The sequence below is a fragment of the Melopsittacus undulatus genome, chromosome 3 (assembly GCF_012275295.1).
Source record: "Melopsittacus undulatus isolate bMelUnd1 chromosome 3, bMelUnd1.mat.Z, whole genome shotgun sequence".
Lineage (NCBI taxonomy): Eukaryota > Metazoa > Chordata > Aves > Psittaciformes > Psittaculidae > Melopsittacus > Melopsittacus undulatus.
The window spans coordinates 14,182,554-14,199,461 of record NC_047529.1 but is presented as its reverse complement, the minus strand read 5'-3'; the positions used below and the strand labels follow the sequence as shown (position 1 = coordinate 14,199,461).

General features: G+C 53.7%; 1 protein-coding gene across 1 annotated transcript; it reads right to left on the bottom strand.

The window, feature by feature from the left end:
- Positions 1–687: 687 nt before the first annotated feature.
- Positions 688–8,944, bottom strand: DNAJC27 (DnaJ heat shock protein family (Hsp40) member C27). The gene is made up of 7 exons (XM_034061274.1): positions 8,756–8,944; positions 7,482–7,564; positions 6,854–6,923; positions 5,766–5,930; positions 5,193–5,315; positions 4,476–4,636; positions 688–3,135 (listed from the first exon to the last, which is right to left on the bottom strand). Exons 1-7 carry the CDS (start codon positions 8,840–8,842, stop codon positions 3,003–3,005), a joined length of 822 nt encoding a protein of 273 aa, XP_033917165.1. The 5' UTR covers positions 8,843–8,944; the 3' UTR covers positions 688–3,002.
- Positions 8,945–16,908: the final 7,964 nt, after the last annotated feature.

Genomic DNA, 16,908 nt, shown 5'->3' with positions numbered 1-16,908 from the left:
GGCCAGACCAGAAAACCTTGTGTCCTCCCCACCCGTAGGCTCCATTGAGTGCTGAGGGGCAGGCAAAGCACAGGCAAGGCAGCACCTCCAGGCACATCGAGGGAGGTTTCCCATCCCACAGATCTTCAGGGGTGGCTCCTGGCTGCATTTCTGGATGCTGAATGGGAAGCGCCTTCATCGAGATTCAGCTGATGGTGCTTTCACAGCAGGACACATGCTTCAGAAGCAGGACTTGCTCTTTGCATGAGGCAGGAGGACACAGGACTCTTGGGCCTGAGGCAGAGCCTGGATGGTGGCAGCTTTGCTGGAGGGACCTTGAGCTTGAGGTCCTGATGGAGCTGGCAAGGAGTAAGCACGCTACAGGGGCTGCTGGTGCAGACGTGTGTGTGCATGGAGCAAGGATGGTGCTACCCCTCTGCCTCCCCTGCCCAGAGCCAGGCTCTACCACGGCTGGGTGCATCCCACATCACATCCCTGTGGGACTCCCAGACCTGCATTGATCTCCTACCCAGCTCCCACTCCTGCAGCGTTGATTCACAACCTCCATCATCACCCTCGAGGGCAGCTCTTCACCGCCAGCCTTGGCCAGACCCAGCTGGGGAGGAGAGAAATGAGTCAAAGGGCAATTAAACATTAACAGCAGGCGGGAGGACAGCTCACAGAGCTTCCTTTGTTCCAAAGGGGGAGTTTAATTTATAAAAATAACACAACTCAGAAGGTCACTGACACGGCTGGATGTGACATGTGTGGAACGGTCTCCAAAGGTCCAGTCAGCTCTGTAAACAGACAGCAGAAACCCCAAGACTAACAGCCAGTCACCTGAGGAGCGAATAGGACATAGCATAGCACAAAAGACCTGGAGAGCCCCTGAGCAGCAGGAACTGAGGAAGCCTTTAAACCACTCCAAGCACTGAGATCTCACCCTTGAAATGAAGTGCACCATTCAGCAAAAGGATTATTTACCTTTCTCAATGGGGGGAAAAAAATACAGAGAAATAGGTACGAAGCCAGTATTAAGTGGTTTCCTCCACCAGACAAGCAAGGAGGTTTCCAGTGAACTGCAGAGCATTACAAAATGTGTGGAACGAGACCCTGTCAGCATAACTTGCCACAGCTGCAGTGTCTGCCCTGCTGACCTCCCCCCCCGCCCAACTTTTTATGCATCTAGGAGAGGGAAAATGGAGCTATTTTAAACATCAACCTCTTGTAGCAACATCTCCCCTTGGTCATTTTTACACTGGAGGAGCAAAGAGTGTTTTCCAGCAGGATAGCTTACTTCTTCCAAGCATCAGAAACCAGAGCAAGAGCAAAACGATACTGGCTTTAAAGTCCATTAATGTTTGCTGTTGAAAAATGTGAGAGGGATCTACTGTTGATTTCTGATATATTTTGAAGGGGAAACACAGAAAAGCTGCCTTGAAGTGGAAAAAGAACATACCAAAACAAAACATATTGCACTGACCACATGAGAAAACACTTGAACAGGGTATCTGTGGGGTGAGGTAAGGACACACATAGACACACTGAGTGGCTTTCATTTCATGGCTTTGTGTCCTCACCATACCTGCCAAGCTCATACAGCAGCAAGGAGATAAAACTGGGTCCTGAAAAAAACGCTGAAGCCCAAGGAATCTCCCATTTGGTCTCTCCTAAGAGCCTGGCAGCCTTCATAGCTCTCACCTCCCTCAGGATCACAGCAGCTAGATCTTAAGCCTCTGCAAGCACTCATTGGGGTGATCAGCAATGCTCCCATCTAAATCAAGAAGACTATTCAAATCAACAGCAGCTGTGACTACAAGAGGGCAACCTGCACCTACCTGCTGATTGGCAACCTGTAAGACAACCAGCAAAGCAGGGTGATATGCTGCTGTGAGAAGAGAGGGTTGGGGGAGGACATGGCCCTTCCACCCCTCACTTAACTTGAGTGACATGATGCCAAGTGAGCAGGCAGCTTGCAGACACCCACACAGCTCTGCAGTGTGGGTGAAGCTCAGGAGATGAAGTTGGCCAAGGGGAGGAAGGGCAGAGCTGACAGACAACCAAGTGGAGGGTGAACTGCCTCCCCCTTGGGTCAGCACTCTCCTCCTGCCTGCAAATAGCCAGGACCACCCACAGGTGAGGAGAGTCACCCATAGGGGATCATGGCACCTACCCAGAGCTCACTGGCATGGTGTGAATAGAGGGATGGGAGAGAGGGAGCAGTTGCTTGAGAAAGAGCCTTAGGGGCTCTTCCCGAGGAGTTGAGCTCAGGGAGGTGGAAGGACACAGGGGCAGGAGACCCTGTGCTGTGGTAACTAGGTGGAAGAGCCCCAGTCCTGCCAAAGGGACTGTTCTTGGCACCACAACAGCTTGGGGAGGAAGGGAAAAAGGACACTCTGGGAGCCATTTTCTCCCTGCAGTAAGCAGGAGCAACCTGCCCTTCTCCTCACTGTCAAAAGCAGTACTGTTGGGTGTCAGTTGGCAGAAGACAGCTTTCCCCAGGATGCTGAACCACCCCAGTGCTTGACAAATGCATCCCAACACTTCCAGCCTTGCAGATGTTGCTCTAGGATAACCCATGACTGACAATTCACTGCTCTCCTGGGCATCCTCCTGGACATCCTCCACCCACGACACCAATGCTTTCAGGCACAGCAGCTTTCAAATCTGATCTCACTCTGCCCCTGCTGCATCCACGGGTTAGAGTCATGGACCCAAACTCCTCCATGGCTGGTAACTCCCTTGAGGTGTAACACAGCTGAGAAGGTGGGAACCTCACTGTTTTCAGCACTTACACCAACTACGACCTGGGGCCATGGATGCAGGGAGGGGTCTGGGATGCCTCTGCCCTCCTCAGCACTCTGTCCCTTTCCAGCACATTGCAAGGGTGCTACAGTTGATGCAGTCCTGCTGCCATGGCTGGTGCTGGGAGAGCCTGCGTCCATGCCAGCAGTAAGCAGGAGGAGGAAAGAGGTGCCCCATGGGAAGAGGGGAAGGTTTCCAGCTCTGAGCAGCTCTGTTCCCTACTTGATGTTCTTGAGAAGTGCAGTCCGGGCGTTCACCACTGCTTTGAAGGCGTCCTCACTGCCAGGAGCCACACACTTATCAGGGTGGAGCAGCACAGCCAGCTTCCGATAGGCTTTGTTCACTTCATCCCTAAGAGACAGAGTAGAAGTGAGGGGACCCACATGACACACAGCCTGGCTCAGCATTGCCTCCGCTGGCAGAGCACAGCAGGACCAGGAGCTCCCCTGGTGCTCAGCAGCCCTGTGGAGATGCTTTTGAACCTTTCCCTAAGTGGCCTCCGGGCTTTGGAGGTGATGCTATGAAAAGTGAGCTGCAAAGAAGCACGCAGGGCACTTCTTGCTATGGCATGAGCAGAGGAGGGGCAGCACCCCTCTCCTGGGGCAGATACACCCCCTCCACCATGGGACTATGCAAGCACAAATGCTCCCATCATGCCAGACATGTGCCTGTGACACGTGTCCTGGTGTGCCGAATCTCTGGCACCAGGAAAGCAGAAAGCCGGGAGACAGCGTGGGGGCACACGCACCCTGACTCAGCTTCACATCAAACCGCCTACACACTCCAGGCGAAGGCATTGCACATCACTTCAGCCCTTTAAGCCTCGGGTGTCTGGTCCAAGGCAGACAGCTCCAGCTGCAGGTTGTGGAGAGAGGGGGGCACCTCCTGAGGGAGGTGAGTCCGTCTGTGCTGGTGATCACAGCACAAATTGCCCTGCAGAGTTGCTGATCTCTCCCCATTGATGACAGGGGGCTGGAGAAGGGGTTAGATTTAACATCTACATTTCAAAAAGCCAACAGGAGGAACTGTGAGTCCTGAATGATATGTTATCCCAAAATCTCCTCTCTAGTCCCACTGCATGGAGTACACAAGGGTAGTCCTCATATTTCTGAAAGCAAGGCATAGCTCTGGAAGTTTGTTTTAGCTGCTCAAGTCATACAGCAGAACTGGGAGATTCAATATCCAAACTCTTACACCAGCAATGACCACTTCCACCTGAGTAGAGGTCCTCTGAGGAAGACAAGAGAAAGCTTGACTTTGGGAGTACCATTTCCAGGTGGAAGAGCTTTTTATCAATCTCTTTTTGACATGTGGGCAGCAGCCTTTACAGCAGTCCGAAAGCTTCTCCAGACTGGAGAGCAGGGAAAGCTGGAGCTGCTCCAAATACATCTGACAAGAGTGACCAGAGATGGGTCAGCCTGAAGGCAGGATGCAAGTCTGGGCATCTGGCAGGCCTGAAGTTCTCATGTTCATTTCCCCTTTCCTCCAGCCTGTTAAAAGGAAATTTGGTGCTCAGGACCAAGGGGTTCTTTTGCATTGCCTTAATTTCGTGGCTAGATATTTGTGGCCATTTGCTATATAAACCAATGTGAGCTTATCAGCAGATAGGTCACTAAAAGATCACAGATGCCATCAGCCTGCCAGGTCAGAAAGACTACAAACAGCCAGCCAAATGCTACAATTTTCCTCACCTCGTGGCTCCAGGTTTGACCCCCAGCATGTCCCAGCTGTCCTTGCTGTTGCGGATCCTGCGGATGGCATCCGCCTGCTCTTTGGTGAAGCCAACCCCCATGCTGGAAGGAGGGCGCTTCCCACCATTGTCACACAGGTCGATGATGGCAGAGTAAAAAGTCTGCAGACACAGGGAGGAGTTAGCAGGAAGGAACAGTCCTCAAGGTGGTGGCAGTGCATAGGAGATCCCACTGCCCTTGCTGGCTGCAGGCTCATCCTCTGAAGCCTGCGGGAGCATTTGTGCAACTGATGAATGTTCAATACCCACTGCCTGTGCTGTTTGGAGCCGAGATTCCCAGTCTGGAAGGATCCAGTCCTTGCAAGGATTGTGGGACAGGCTGAGGAGGCTAAGCCCTACATTTATCTCAAACCCACTTCAGAACAGTGCTAGACCTGAGTAGGTGATATAAGCATCTCTGCTTCATGTTCCCAATGCAGCAAGTGGGATCATTAGTTCTGAACAACACAATGCTAGGGGCAGCTCAGGTCTTGGAGGACCAATACTAATCCTGAGCTAAGCAGCTACGGCTTTCTCAGGGCAACATTTCACTGGGAAGACACCTCTGGGGCAAAGTGCCAAAAGGTTTTGTGGGATCTAAACAATTCAGGGAATACCCTGCCATCATATCCCAGCTCAGTGTGGTGTCTGTGCCCTCCCCACCTTCATTACCCCTTACCTGAAACATCTCATTGATCCCTTCTCCTGTTTGTGCTGATGTCTCAAAGTACAGAAAGCCCCGGCTCTCTGCCCAGAGCCGCCCCTCGCTCTCATCCACGCTGCGGTGCTTGGTACTGTCAATCTAGACCAGGAGAAAAGGCAGAGATGAGAGACCAGCCAGGGTCTGCAGCAGCAGCTGGAGGAACACATCTCCAAGGGTGATCATCTAACAGCAGGTAAGAGGCCTGTCTGGTTGGAGAGGCTGTTTGCTTATCCTGAAGGGATGGAGGCAGTGTGGAAAGAAAACAGAGAAAATACAAGGGAAAAGGGGCTTTGAGTTTAGTCCAGAGACAATGTCACCTCTACTTGATCCTTTCCTGACACGTGGCCACCACATTCTCAAAAGCCTTTTGAAATGCGGTCTCCAGTGCCCCTCACACACACATCTGGTTCTTAGAAAGTCTTTCATACAACTTAACATTTCCCTTGCTGTAGCTGGAGCTCAACAGCTTGGGCTCGAGCGGGAACACAACAAGCCCTGAGGGCTGTTGATCAGGACCACACAGCAGCCTGGCTTCCCCCCACAGCCCACCTTGTTCGCACAGACAACAAAGACAATGTTCTCCATGTTTCCATGGGGGCCCAGCTCCTGCTTCATCTCAGCCAGCCACGTGTCCAGTGCATCAAAAGACTCCTTTTGTCCAACGTCATAGACCAGGATGACTCCCTGTGTGTCCTTGTAAAACTCGTTCCTCACCTGTGGGGACAAAGGCAGGGCAGGGGCATTGGTGACAGCCAGGATGAGTGCTCAGAGCCTGGTGGGTTTGGGTGATCACCATTTCCCTGGCACCTATGTGGTTCTGTGACAAAAATCTCATCTCCTTACAAACAGAAGAGTGAAGAAAAATGACAGATGGGGAACCCATCTAACACCTTGACCACACTGCCCCCAGGCTCATCACAACTGTGACCAACCCATAAAAGATTCATCTCCACAAACACACAAAAGCAGAGGCACAACAGCAGACAAGGGGTCAGACCAGCTCCTGGGGAGACTGGAAGGTCTGTGAGTCCACCAAGAGGCCCGTTGGCATGTGTGATACCCTGTGTGTCAGCAGCAGGTCAAAGCAAAGACCCAGGGCCAGCCACCTGACCTACTGACTACATGTCTAACCCCAGCTACTGGAGGGACATGTAACATGTCTCTGTGCATGCAGGTGTGCATAAGGGGTCTGTACCAGCAGCTGGAGCGGGGCTGCAGCCTCTGTGGCTTGTATGCCCAGTGCCAGCAACTGGGGAGACCAAAGAACCCCAGGACAGCTGCTGGAAGAGTGTTTACAGTCAGCTACAGGACACATCTACTCTCCCTCTCTGCTCTGCTCTGCTGAGAACCCCCTTGGAGTACTGAGTCCAGCTCCGGAGCCCCAACAAAGGAACTGGCGCTGCCGGAGGGAGTCCAGAGGAGGCCACAAAGATGCTCCAAGGGCTGGAGCAGCTCTGCTATGGAGACAGGCTGAGAGAGCTGGGCTTGTTCAACCTGAAGAAATACATTTTCAAGTTTCCCACCCCCAAACCCAATTTCAGGCAGATCTGAGGAAAGCTGAGGGGTGCCAAACGCTTCTGAGATGAGTCCGCTGAGAGCAGCCTTCCGGTGTGCTCCCAAGGCCAGGTCTGCCTTACCTCGTAGAAGAATGGGTGTCCTGCCATGTCAAAGATGTTCACCTTGATCTCTCTGTCTCTGACCTGCACTCTGAAAGAGAAGTAGGAAATGCTTGAGAAGGCTCCTCCTCAGCCCTCGCACAGGCTGTGTCCCCACAGGAACACCCCTTATCGCTGCCAGCCCTCTGCAGAGGAAGAGTTGGGTGATCAGGGACAGAAAAATCATAGAATCAGAATCATTTGGGCTGGAAGGGACCTTAAAGCTCATCCAGTTCCAACCCTCTGCCATGGGCAGGGACACCTTCCACTAGATCAGGTTGCTCCAAGCCCTGTCCAACCTGGCCTTGAACACTGTCAGGGATGGGGCAGCCACAGCTTCTCTGGGTAACTTATGGCAGGGCCTCACCATCCTCAGTAAATTCAGTGGGAAGATCTGAGTACCAGGGCAAAAACAACCCCTAGAGCTTTTCGTACAAGGAGGATACCACCAGCTCGGGATGTAACATGGTACTGCGGAGCTGTGCTATCAGAGGAATGCTGATTATGCAGGTTATTTTATCAATAGGGCAAAATTTCAGATTATGCTGTGGAAACCAAAGAGCCTTGGCAGAGCCAAGCACTTGCTGCTCCTCACCACAAAGGTACGTACTTTGTGACGCCGTAGTCAATGCCGATAGTTGCCAGATATTTGGAAACGAACCTCTTCTCACAGTAACGCTTTATAATGCAGCTCTGGGAGTAAAGAAAAGGGACCCTCAGTAGGATGGCACCATAGACCATAATATTCACATTAACAGGGATTTTGCTGACAGCCTCCACCAGCTGGATAGATGCAAAGACATCAACTCTGTCCTAAGTCCCTAAATTAGCTAATTAACCCACAACCAAAGGACCAATGTTTACCAGAAGCAGCTTTCTTTCTGCATAAAGAAGGGAAAGCCACTGGTTATCAGTTATTCCTTACCTGTTTGCAGACTGGGAGTGCCAAGAAACTCTAATTTATTCCCCTACACAAAACATCTGAAGGAGTTGTGTATTTAGGGGGTCCCTGGTTCTGTCCCTGACTGGCAGAGATACTGTTTAGTGCAAGCAGTTGAGTTGGCTGCTATCAGCCATCAAGATATAAATGCTGTAAGGATAAATGTCACCTGCAACCTCTTTGCCCACTCGCTCTGCTCTACAAGCCCATTCTGCATTTGCTTGCCATCCGTGAGGCATTTGTCTGCCCCAAGGGAGTCCTTGTGCTGTCGGCGTTTAGTCAGCAAATAAAAAGAGCAGCACTTTAGAAGAGAACCTGGCTGGGAGACGCAACAGCATCCCGGATAAGAGCCGGCTCATCCACCACCGCAGGAGGAAAGGGGAGTCTTGGTGAACTCCTGACTAAAGCCCAGCAGGCAGGGCTGGGTCGACCTCAGCAAGCTCCGACCCCCGAGGAGGGCACCAAGGGCTGGATGCACGCTTCCTGCCCTCAGGCACTGCACTAGGGTACCTGTGACCGCCACACGGGCTCCCTCTGAAGGGAGCCGACACAGGAACGCGTGTTCCTCCGCGGGCAGATCGCGGAGGGCCCCAACCCCACAGAGACCCCATGCCGGCACGGAGGGGCACCCCGAACCCGGCACCGGGCTGCATGCCACCACCATGCCACCCACCGCCGACCCCCTGCCAAGGCGCACAACCCCGCCCCATTGCCATGCAGCCAATAAACATCGGCGTTACGGCGCGAGGCCCCGCCCCCAGAACTCTCAGTCATCCACTCCCCCTCACCTCCCGCTTTGCACCGCAAGGTGAAGACGTTGATTGGTTCCCACCGCCGGCACAGCCACCAATCCGAGGCCTGTCTAGTAGTGCAGCCGGCTGCACCCAGCTCTCCATTGGATAACTAGCCTGCCCTACCGCCCACCTACCAATCGCAGCGCCTACCTTGCCCACCTCCGCGTTGCCCATGGAGATGACTTTAACCCGCAACGACTTGCGCGTTTCCTTCCGCTTGGGCGGATTCGTTTCCATAGCGGGCCGGGGCGGTGCGGGCTGGGCCGGGGCGGTGCGGGCTGGGCCGGGCCCTGCTGAGGCTGCGGAAGAAGGGATGGCGGGAGGGATCCAGGGACGGAGGGAGGGAGGGAGCGCAGCGGGGCCGGGGCCGCCTCAGCGCGCTGAGCCTCCGCTCACGCGAGACTTCGCTAGCCCCCCTCAAGCCTCAGGTCGAGGTTCTCGCGAGATTTGGCTCTGGCAGGTGGTGTTAACATCCCGCAGGGGGCGGTAGTGAGGCACTGTCAGGGTGGGGAGGAGCGGGATGAGTTAGGGTCTCAGCCCTGCTTCTTCCTCCTTTCCTTCCCTCCTCCTTTCCTTCCCTCCTCCTGTCCTTCCCTCCCTAACCTACTTACCTTGCCTTGCCCCGGGGGCCGGCACTGAGGTGTCATATGAAGGGCAAAGCCTGGCCTAGGGCCCCCTTCCCACCCGGGGCAGCCACCACCCCCACCCGCCCGCCAAGGTCTACCCTGAGGCCCTGCCTTCAGCAGCACGGCCCCAGTCCTACCCCAGCCTCTCCAGGGGCTCCAGAGCAGCACCGTATAGGATCGTATGGGCCTGGGTGCTTCCAGGGCATCCCCCTGTCCTTCAAAGCTGAGCTGCGAGGGTCTGTGTGGCCCTGGAGAGCTGCAGGTAGAGCAGTTGCATCTCTTGTTGCCCATGACTTGCTGTGGGAGGTGTTTCACCCCAGCCTGGAGCTTCTATTGGTTCAGCTGTGTCAGGGGAGGCCAGAGAACAGGCCAGGTTGGGGACGCTGGGTGGGCTGCAGCTCACAACCTGAGGGGGGAGAGGGGTTAGATAGCAGGTGCTGTTTTGGCCTTGTTTAGGAGCTATTGAGGTTGGTGTTGAATCAGTTCTTGGAGGGATAAGTGGACCCTCCTCAATGATGAGCCCCTTGTGAAAAAGGTTCTGAAGGGGAGGATGTTGCTGACTGCTGGGACAGGTGGCCTTTGATGACACCAGAGCTGGCAGTGACCCCTTGGCATCCTGGGACAAGGTCTGAGTACAGGGGCCCATCCCTGTGCAGGAGGTAACCTGCGACAGGGCCATCCATAGAGACCCTTGTAGGTAATGTCCTAATTTGCTCTTTGTAGTCCAGCAAGATCCCGTGAAGAAGGGGAACCTTTGCTTCATGCTTTGGACACAAGGTTCTAGGAGGGGATACACAGATGAGGTTTCTGAGGTCCTCTTTGGAGGGTGGTCACAGCCACATCTTGGCAGGGCCTATGTAGTTTGAGCACTTGCTGGCTCTCTGAGGACTTCACTGTCCAGATAGAGATGGACATGGGAGGGGCTTTCTCTGTCCTCAGCTTAGGGATCCTATGCCCTTCCCCCATACACACATGTCCTGCTGGGAGCATTGGGTGTTGAGAGGCCCTGTCTGGAGATGGAAATGGCAGAAGTGGGTGCTGCAGGTGTGTGGGGTCACTAGTCTGTGCTATGGACTGGGGACACTGGCTGTTGATTCCTCAGCACCTCTTCTGGCTTTCTGCTGAATGGCAGCCAGATGCTGTTTTTTGACAGGTCTGTTATGGGCTGTTTGGGATCTTCCGCCTCATTATCTGGTCTCATAAATCTTTGCCAAACGAGTCTCGCCATTATCCATCTCTGGGTGTTTTATGGCTCAAGTTCTGTTCTTCATCTTCATGTCACCTTATCTTCAGCTTTGTTCTCCTTTCTTATCTTCGATTTGTTCTTCATCTTCCTGCTGTCTGGTTGCTTGATGAAACCAGGCACATGTCTCTGTGCCAGTTTAAGCTGATGCCTTTAACCCTTCCTCCACTGGTCCTATGCACCCTTGAACAAACAATCCTGATCTGGATTCACCACATCTGGAAGCTGATGTGGTGAATTTGACTCTTTCTCCTCCTTGAGATGCTACTGGGGACATCTCTGGGCAGCTTTTCACCTTGTCCCCCCTCACAAGCCATCAGGGATCCTACCTGCTCAGCAGTAGTGTGGGAATGGGTTTGTAATTCCCCCTGCCATGCAGGAGTCAAGTGTTGCCCTGCCCTGATCCCAGTGGTGTTAGGGAGATGAGGTGAAGGTTTTCTTTGGGCATTTCTTTCTGGGTTGAGTGTGTCCTTTAATATCTTTGTAAAAGAGGAGAAAGGAAGAAGGTAATTTATTTCCTCTCTGTTTTGCTGTCACATATAAAGCCCTCTGTGGGTTTTTTTCTGGGCTGGGAGGAACAGAGCCCCTCTGTGCTTGGACAGAGGATGAGGGGGATATATTAGCACTGTGCCGATTTCTTCACTGAGTTTGGGCAGTGAAAGGGCTTACAGCAGCCCTACTGACTTGTAGGTTTGGGATATGGCAGACACCAGACCAGCAGCTTTAGGGATAAACAATTTATCTCTAAATAACGGTACAGTCATAAATACAGATCAGTGGTGCAATTATCCAAGTCGTAATGACAACAAATCCAGTAATTCACTAATGCAGAACTAGACTTACTATCTGAGCTTGCAAAGACTGACATGGCAGCGGATATCAGGTGGGCAGGGAGCAGGGCATGGCTTTTTCTCAGCCAGGAAACTTGGACCAGCTTGAGGAATCCCAAATTCCCTGATGTTGTGGAATTTCCTACGTTGGAGATATTCAAGTCCCGCCTGGACAACTTCCTGTGTGATGTACTCTAGGTTACCCTGCTCTTGCAGGGGGGTTGGACTAGATGATCTTTCGAAGTCCCTTCCAGCCCTTGGAATACTGTGATTCTGTGATAGGACCATCCTTTGTAATTGTTGTGCTGCAGAAACACCATCTGGGCTTGTTAACTTCTCATCACATCCTGCCTCTGTTCTATGTCTGTGCCAGTTCTGTCTTTCGCATGCACAGGGTCTGGAAATAACATATGAGGCAGAACTAGCCTTGCACTTCATCCCTTGTTTGGTAGGGGAAAAGGTTGTTGTCTTGTCATGGTCACATAAGGCTAAGACTCACCTCTATCCCTGGGGTTGTCAGACTGAAACCAAAGTACTAACATGTACTGAGGTAACTGAAATTTGGTGGCCTTCTATGATGGGGCTACACCATTGGTGGATAAGGGAAGAGTGACTGAAGTAATCCTCCTGGACTCGTGAACAGCATTTGACACTGTCCCCCATGACATGCTTGTCTCTAAATTGGAGAGGTATGTATATGATGGATGGGCCACTTGGTGGATAAGGAATTGGCTAGATGGCCACACTCAAAGAGCTGTGGTCAACAGCTCAATGTCCAAGTGTAGACCAGTTAGAAGTGGTGTTCCTCAGGGGTCAGTGTTGGAATGGATCCGATTCAACATCTTTGTCATGACATGGACAGTGGGATCAAGGGCACCCTCAGCAAGTTTACTGATGACACTGAGCTATGTGGTGCGACTGACATGCTGGAGGGAAGGGGGAACCAGAGGAACAGGCTGGAGAGGTGGGACAGTGAGAACTCATGGAGTTCAACAAGGCCAAGGGCAAGGTCCTGTACATGGCTCAGAGCAATCTGAAGCACAAACACAGGCTGAGCAGAGACTGGGTTGAGAGCAGCCCTGGGGAGAGGGACTTGGGATGCTGGTCAATGCAAAGCTCACCATGAGCTGGCAGTGTGTGCTTGAGCCCAGAAACCAACTGTGTCCTGGGCTGCATCACCAGCAGGTTGAGGGAGGGGATTCTTCTCCTCTGCTCCACTCTGGTGAGACCCCCCCACTCTCCAGTCCTGTGTCCAGCTCTGGGGCCCCAATGTGAAGAAGGATGTGGAGCTATTGGAGAGAGTCCAGAGGAGGCCATGAAGATGCTCTGAGGGCTGGAGCACCTCTGCTATGGAGACAGGCTGAGAGAGCTGGGCTTGTTCAGCCTGGAGAAGTGAAGGCTCTGGGGGGACCATATCCCCAAGTTCCAATGTTTAAAGGATGGCTACCAAGACAGAGATTTCCTTTTTGCAAGGGGTCCCATGGAAAAGACAAGGGGTGATCGGCAAAAGTTACTCTGGGGTTGATTCTGGTTGGATGCTTTCACTATGACGAAGGACAATTTTTCACTATGAGAACAATCAGCCGTTGGAATAATCTCCTCAGGGAAGTGGTGATTCTGCAACACTGGACCCTGTTAAAACTCATCTAGACAGGTGCTAGGACATCTAGACTGGGTCATGCTTTGCAAACAAAGGTTGGACCAGATGATCACTGAAGTCCCTCCCAACCTGGGATTCTAGGATTCTCTGTGCCACTGCTATCAGCAGAAACTAGCCCCGTGTCAGCCCAGAACATCAGGGAGATGTGTCTGAGGCTCAGGTGACCTATTGATTTACTTGCAGTGTTTTCTGTAGCTGGGACATCTCAGGATGATACCCTTGGAAACACCAGTATTCCCAGCAGAGATACCCACATATGCACCCCTTGCAGCCCCTGGCTTTTCAGTGGAGCTTCTCCTTAGTCTGCTGCTGCAAGTGAGCCACGTGCAGGCAGCATCGCCTTGCACTGTGACAGGTCCTCATTCCTCCTGTACCACACATGTGCAAGAAACGGATCCTTGTGCAAGAAGTAACACAGAGACGTGTGAGAGGTGGCACACTGCATGTGTCAGGGCATGTCAGGGCATAGGAAGAGCCCATCCGTGAGCATCATGCAAGCGACATGGCAAGCGTTGGCACCAGAGTGGGCACAGGTGTGTGCATGAGCTGGAGCAAACACCCTAAGGCCAGGTGCTGGTATGTGGGAGCAGCCATGGGGGTGGCCCATGTGACCGGGTTTTGGCTCCATCCTAGGTGGAGCAGGAATGCACGGCTCAGTGGTAAAGACCCTGCTGCAGTTGCTGCAGCAGCTCGGTGGCCATGGAAACAGCTGCAGGAGAGCAGGGGGGATGCAAGGAAGGAGGGAGAAGATGAACCAGGGATGGACATGTCTAACAAAGTAGGTGCCCATGGTGAGCAGCTCCTTGCTGTCCCACCAGTGTGACTCACAGCTCTGGCTGCTTCCACATTGCTGCCTTCCCCCTGTGCCCACCATCCAGCTCCCCCTGAGACATCCTGGAGAGGAATCCCAGGGCTCACTGGTCAGTCTTGGTGCCCCATGTGCCCACCCTGTCCACCATGCTGAGCTCCACACAACATTCCTGAGCCCTAAGCAGGGACACATCCATGCGTCCCCAGCACATTCCAGGCCACAGGTGATTCAGCAGCACCCCTTAGCTGCTGGAGAGGTGAGGAGGAGTGTGCTTCGATCCCTCTGGGCAAGGCGAAAGCATGTTGGGGTCCCTTTTGTGGCAATGACAGGTAGGATCTGAGGGGCAGCACTGGTGATGGGCACATTTTAACTCTACACATTGTCTTATATCAGGAATCAGGAGGAGCCACGTGCTAGGGGTGGCCTCAACCTCCTCACCAGCCACTGTGGGTCCATCCTAGCCCTGAGCAGGGATTCTCATGTCCTTCCTTGCTCTTTGAGGGCAGTGATTATGCTGAGCTTTTCCAGTGGCAACAACTTTTGGGGTTCAAACCACCCCTGTTTAGTTTGGGTGTGGGCTGGGGGGGCCCTCAGGGATTGTTGATGATGGTGGATTTGGTGCTGGCAGCTGAGTGGTGGCTGGCCCCAGATCTCTTCTCCTTGGCTGCCCCACAGCACCATCCTGATAACCGCTGTGTCCCTTTGTGGCAAGCCGATGGCCTTGCAAATCCCTGTGAGCAAGGGGATGAGGGCTTCTGAGCTGGGAGGAATCTGCCATGTCTGTTTCAGGTTCTTCTCTCATCATCAGGTTTTACTCTTGAGGCTTTTAATCCACAGTAAGAAGGACTTTAAGACTGCTTCTGGATCTGGACCTGACCAGAGATGCTCAGGATCCCATCCCTTGGCTGTGGCTGCTGCCATGTCCCCCGTGAAAGCCCTGCAGTCCCTTGGGAACATGACTCGTCATGTGGCTGCTCTGACACCCAGGGAATCGGCAACCAAATTAACTTCCCAAATGTTTTAATTAAAACATCATTTTCCTGCGAAGAGGATTGTGAGGCACCAGCTATTGCCTAATTAGATGATCCAGCCCGAGGGGCTTTGCTGTGTGGGAAGAGATGCAGCAAAAAGCTCAGGGAGGAGGAGATCTCCAGCATACTGGTGCCAGCACCTCCCTGGTACCCTGTCCCTCCCTGGTCGAAGTACCCTGTCACCTCGAGCCTTGTCTCCAGCCATGCCCAGGGGCAGCATCTTCACTGTGTCACTCATAATGGAGTCTGGCACAGGGAGGGCTCGGGTTTTGCAGTGATGTCGATCTTGCCATACGTGGGACATGTGGCTGTGGGGCGGCTGTGGGAGGTACATGGGGCTCCAGGGCATGACAGGCTCCAGCACAAAGTCCCTGTGTTGGTCTGGACAGCAGGGAATAGAGATGGAATGGGTCCAAATGGTGGGATGTAAGGGAGAAGAGCTGGTGCTGTGCCTTGATGTGCTGTGCCATGGCCTTGGGATTCTGTGACATACTGGGCATTGCTGTGTAGTAGTCTGCAGTGACACACTGCATTGTGTCCTGCAGTGCCATGCCATGGTGTATTGCTTGTTCCAAACTATGCCAGATTTCCTGTGCCAGGATGTGCTGTGCTGAAACATGCTGTGCCACAATGTGGTGTGCCATGAAACACCATGTTGAGTCAGCCTCTGCGATATTGTGCTGCCCTGCACTATGCTCCTGTCCTATCCTCCCTGCTTGGGGTGTCGGGCAGGCTGCCATCCCACATTGCCATTTGTGGTGTTGAGTGGGACTCACAGGTTTTGGGAGGTGACAACAGCAATGGCACAGCCAGGTGAAATGTGGGAAATGATCAGGGCTAACCTCCATGGCCTGCAGCTATTCACTTGCACACTGGGAGCACCAGGGCAGTGCCTGTGGTATGGCCGGACCTGCCAATGCTGCCAGAGCCTGGACAGGGTGTCTCCATGCCTCAGTTTCCCCTTCGGCAGCAGGGCATGGCTGCATTGTTTCACTGCTGCTAAGGGCATTGCAGCAGTAATGAGAACTGAAAGCACCTCGGGGAGGAATTGCCCTTGCTCTGCACCTCCTCCAAGTGCTCCCAGGGCTTTCCCTGGTGTCCCTGCGTCCCCAGGGCCATCCAAGCTGCCCCATCTTGCTCTCCAGGACTTTCTAGAAGCAGCCAAGCTGCCCCAGATCTGCCTGCAGCCCTCATTGCTGGCAGCAGCAGCACACCTCTGTATTTCAGCAGCCTGGTGCAGCTCCCACCTGGCTGGGTAGAGCAGGAAAAGGCCGCAGTGTTCACGGTTGTCACTCAGGAGGTTGCAGGTGCCCGGGCCAGTGCTTGGTGGGGCTGGCAGTGGGACGGGAGGATCACCTGAGTTGTCCCCTCCCCGGGGGGGAAAGCAGCTGGGTGTAACGCTGCAGGGGGTGCATTCCTGGGATGATAGGTGTGAATGGTGAGCATGGGGCACTGCAAGCTCTGGAAGGAAGCCTCTCTGCTAGGATTTGGGGTCACAGAACCACAGAACAGTTCTCCAGGTGGGGTCTCACCAGAGTGGAATAGAAGGGGAGAATCCCCTCCCTCAACCTGCTGGTCACACTGCTGGTGAGGCAGCTCAGGACACAGTTGGTTTCTGGGCTCAAGCACACACTGCTGGGTCATGGGGAGCTTCTCATTGACCAACACCCCCAAGTCCTTCTCGTCAGGGCCACTCTCAATCCAGTCTCTGCTCAGCCTGTGTTTGTGCTTGGGACTGCCCCAACCCGTGTGCAGGACCTTGCCCTTGGCCTTGTTGAACTCCATGAGGTTTGCACTGTCCCACCTCTCCAGTCTGTCCATGGCCCTCTGGATGGCATCCCTTCCCTCCAGGGTGCTGACCGCCCCGCACAGCTTGGTGTCACTGCAAACTTGCCGAGGCTGTGCTCAATCCCACAGTCCATGTCGTGACAAAGATGTTGAGCAGCGTCAGTTCCAACGCCTGCCCCTGACGGACACCACTCATCGCTAGGTCTGCATGGATGGGGCTCGGGCTGTACCCCAACCGGGGCAGGACGCTCCAGGCCTTACCGCTGTGTGCGGGGCAAGGCGCGGGCAGGGTGCCCGTTGGCGGTGGGCTCCGG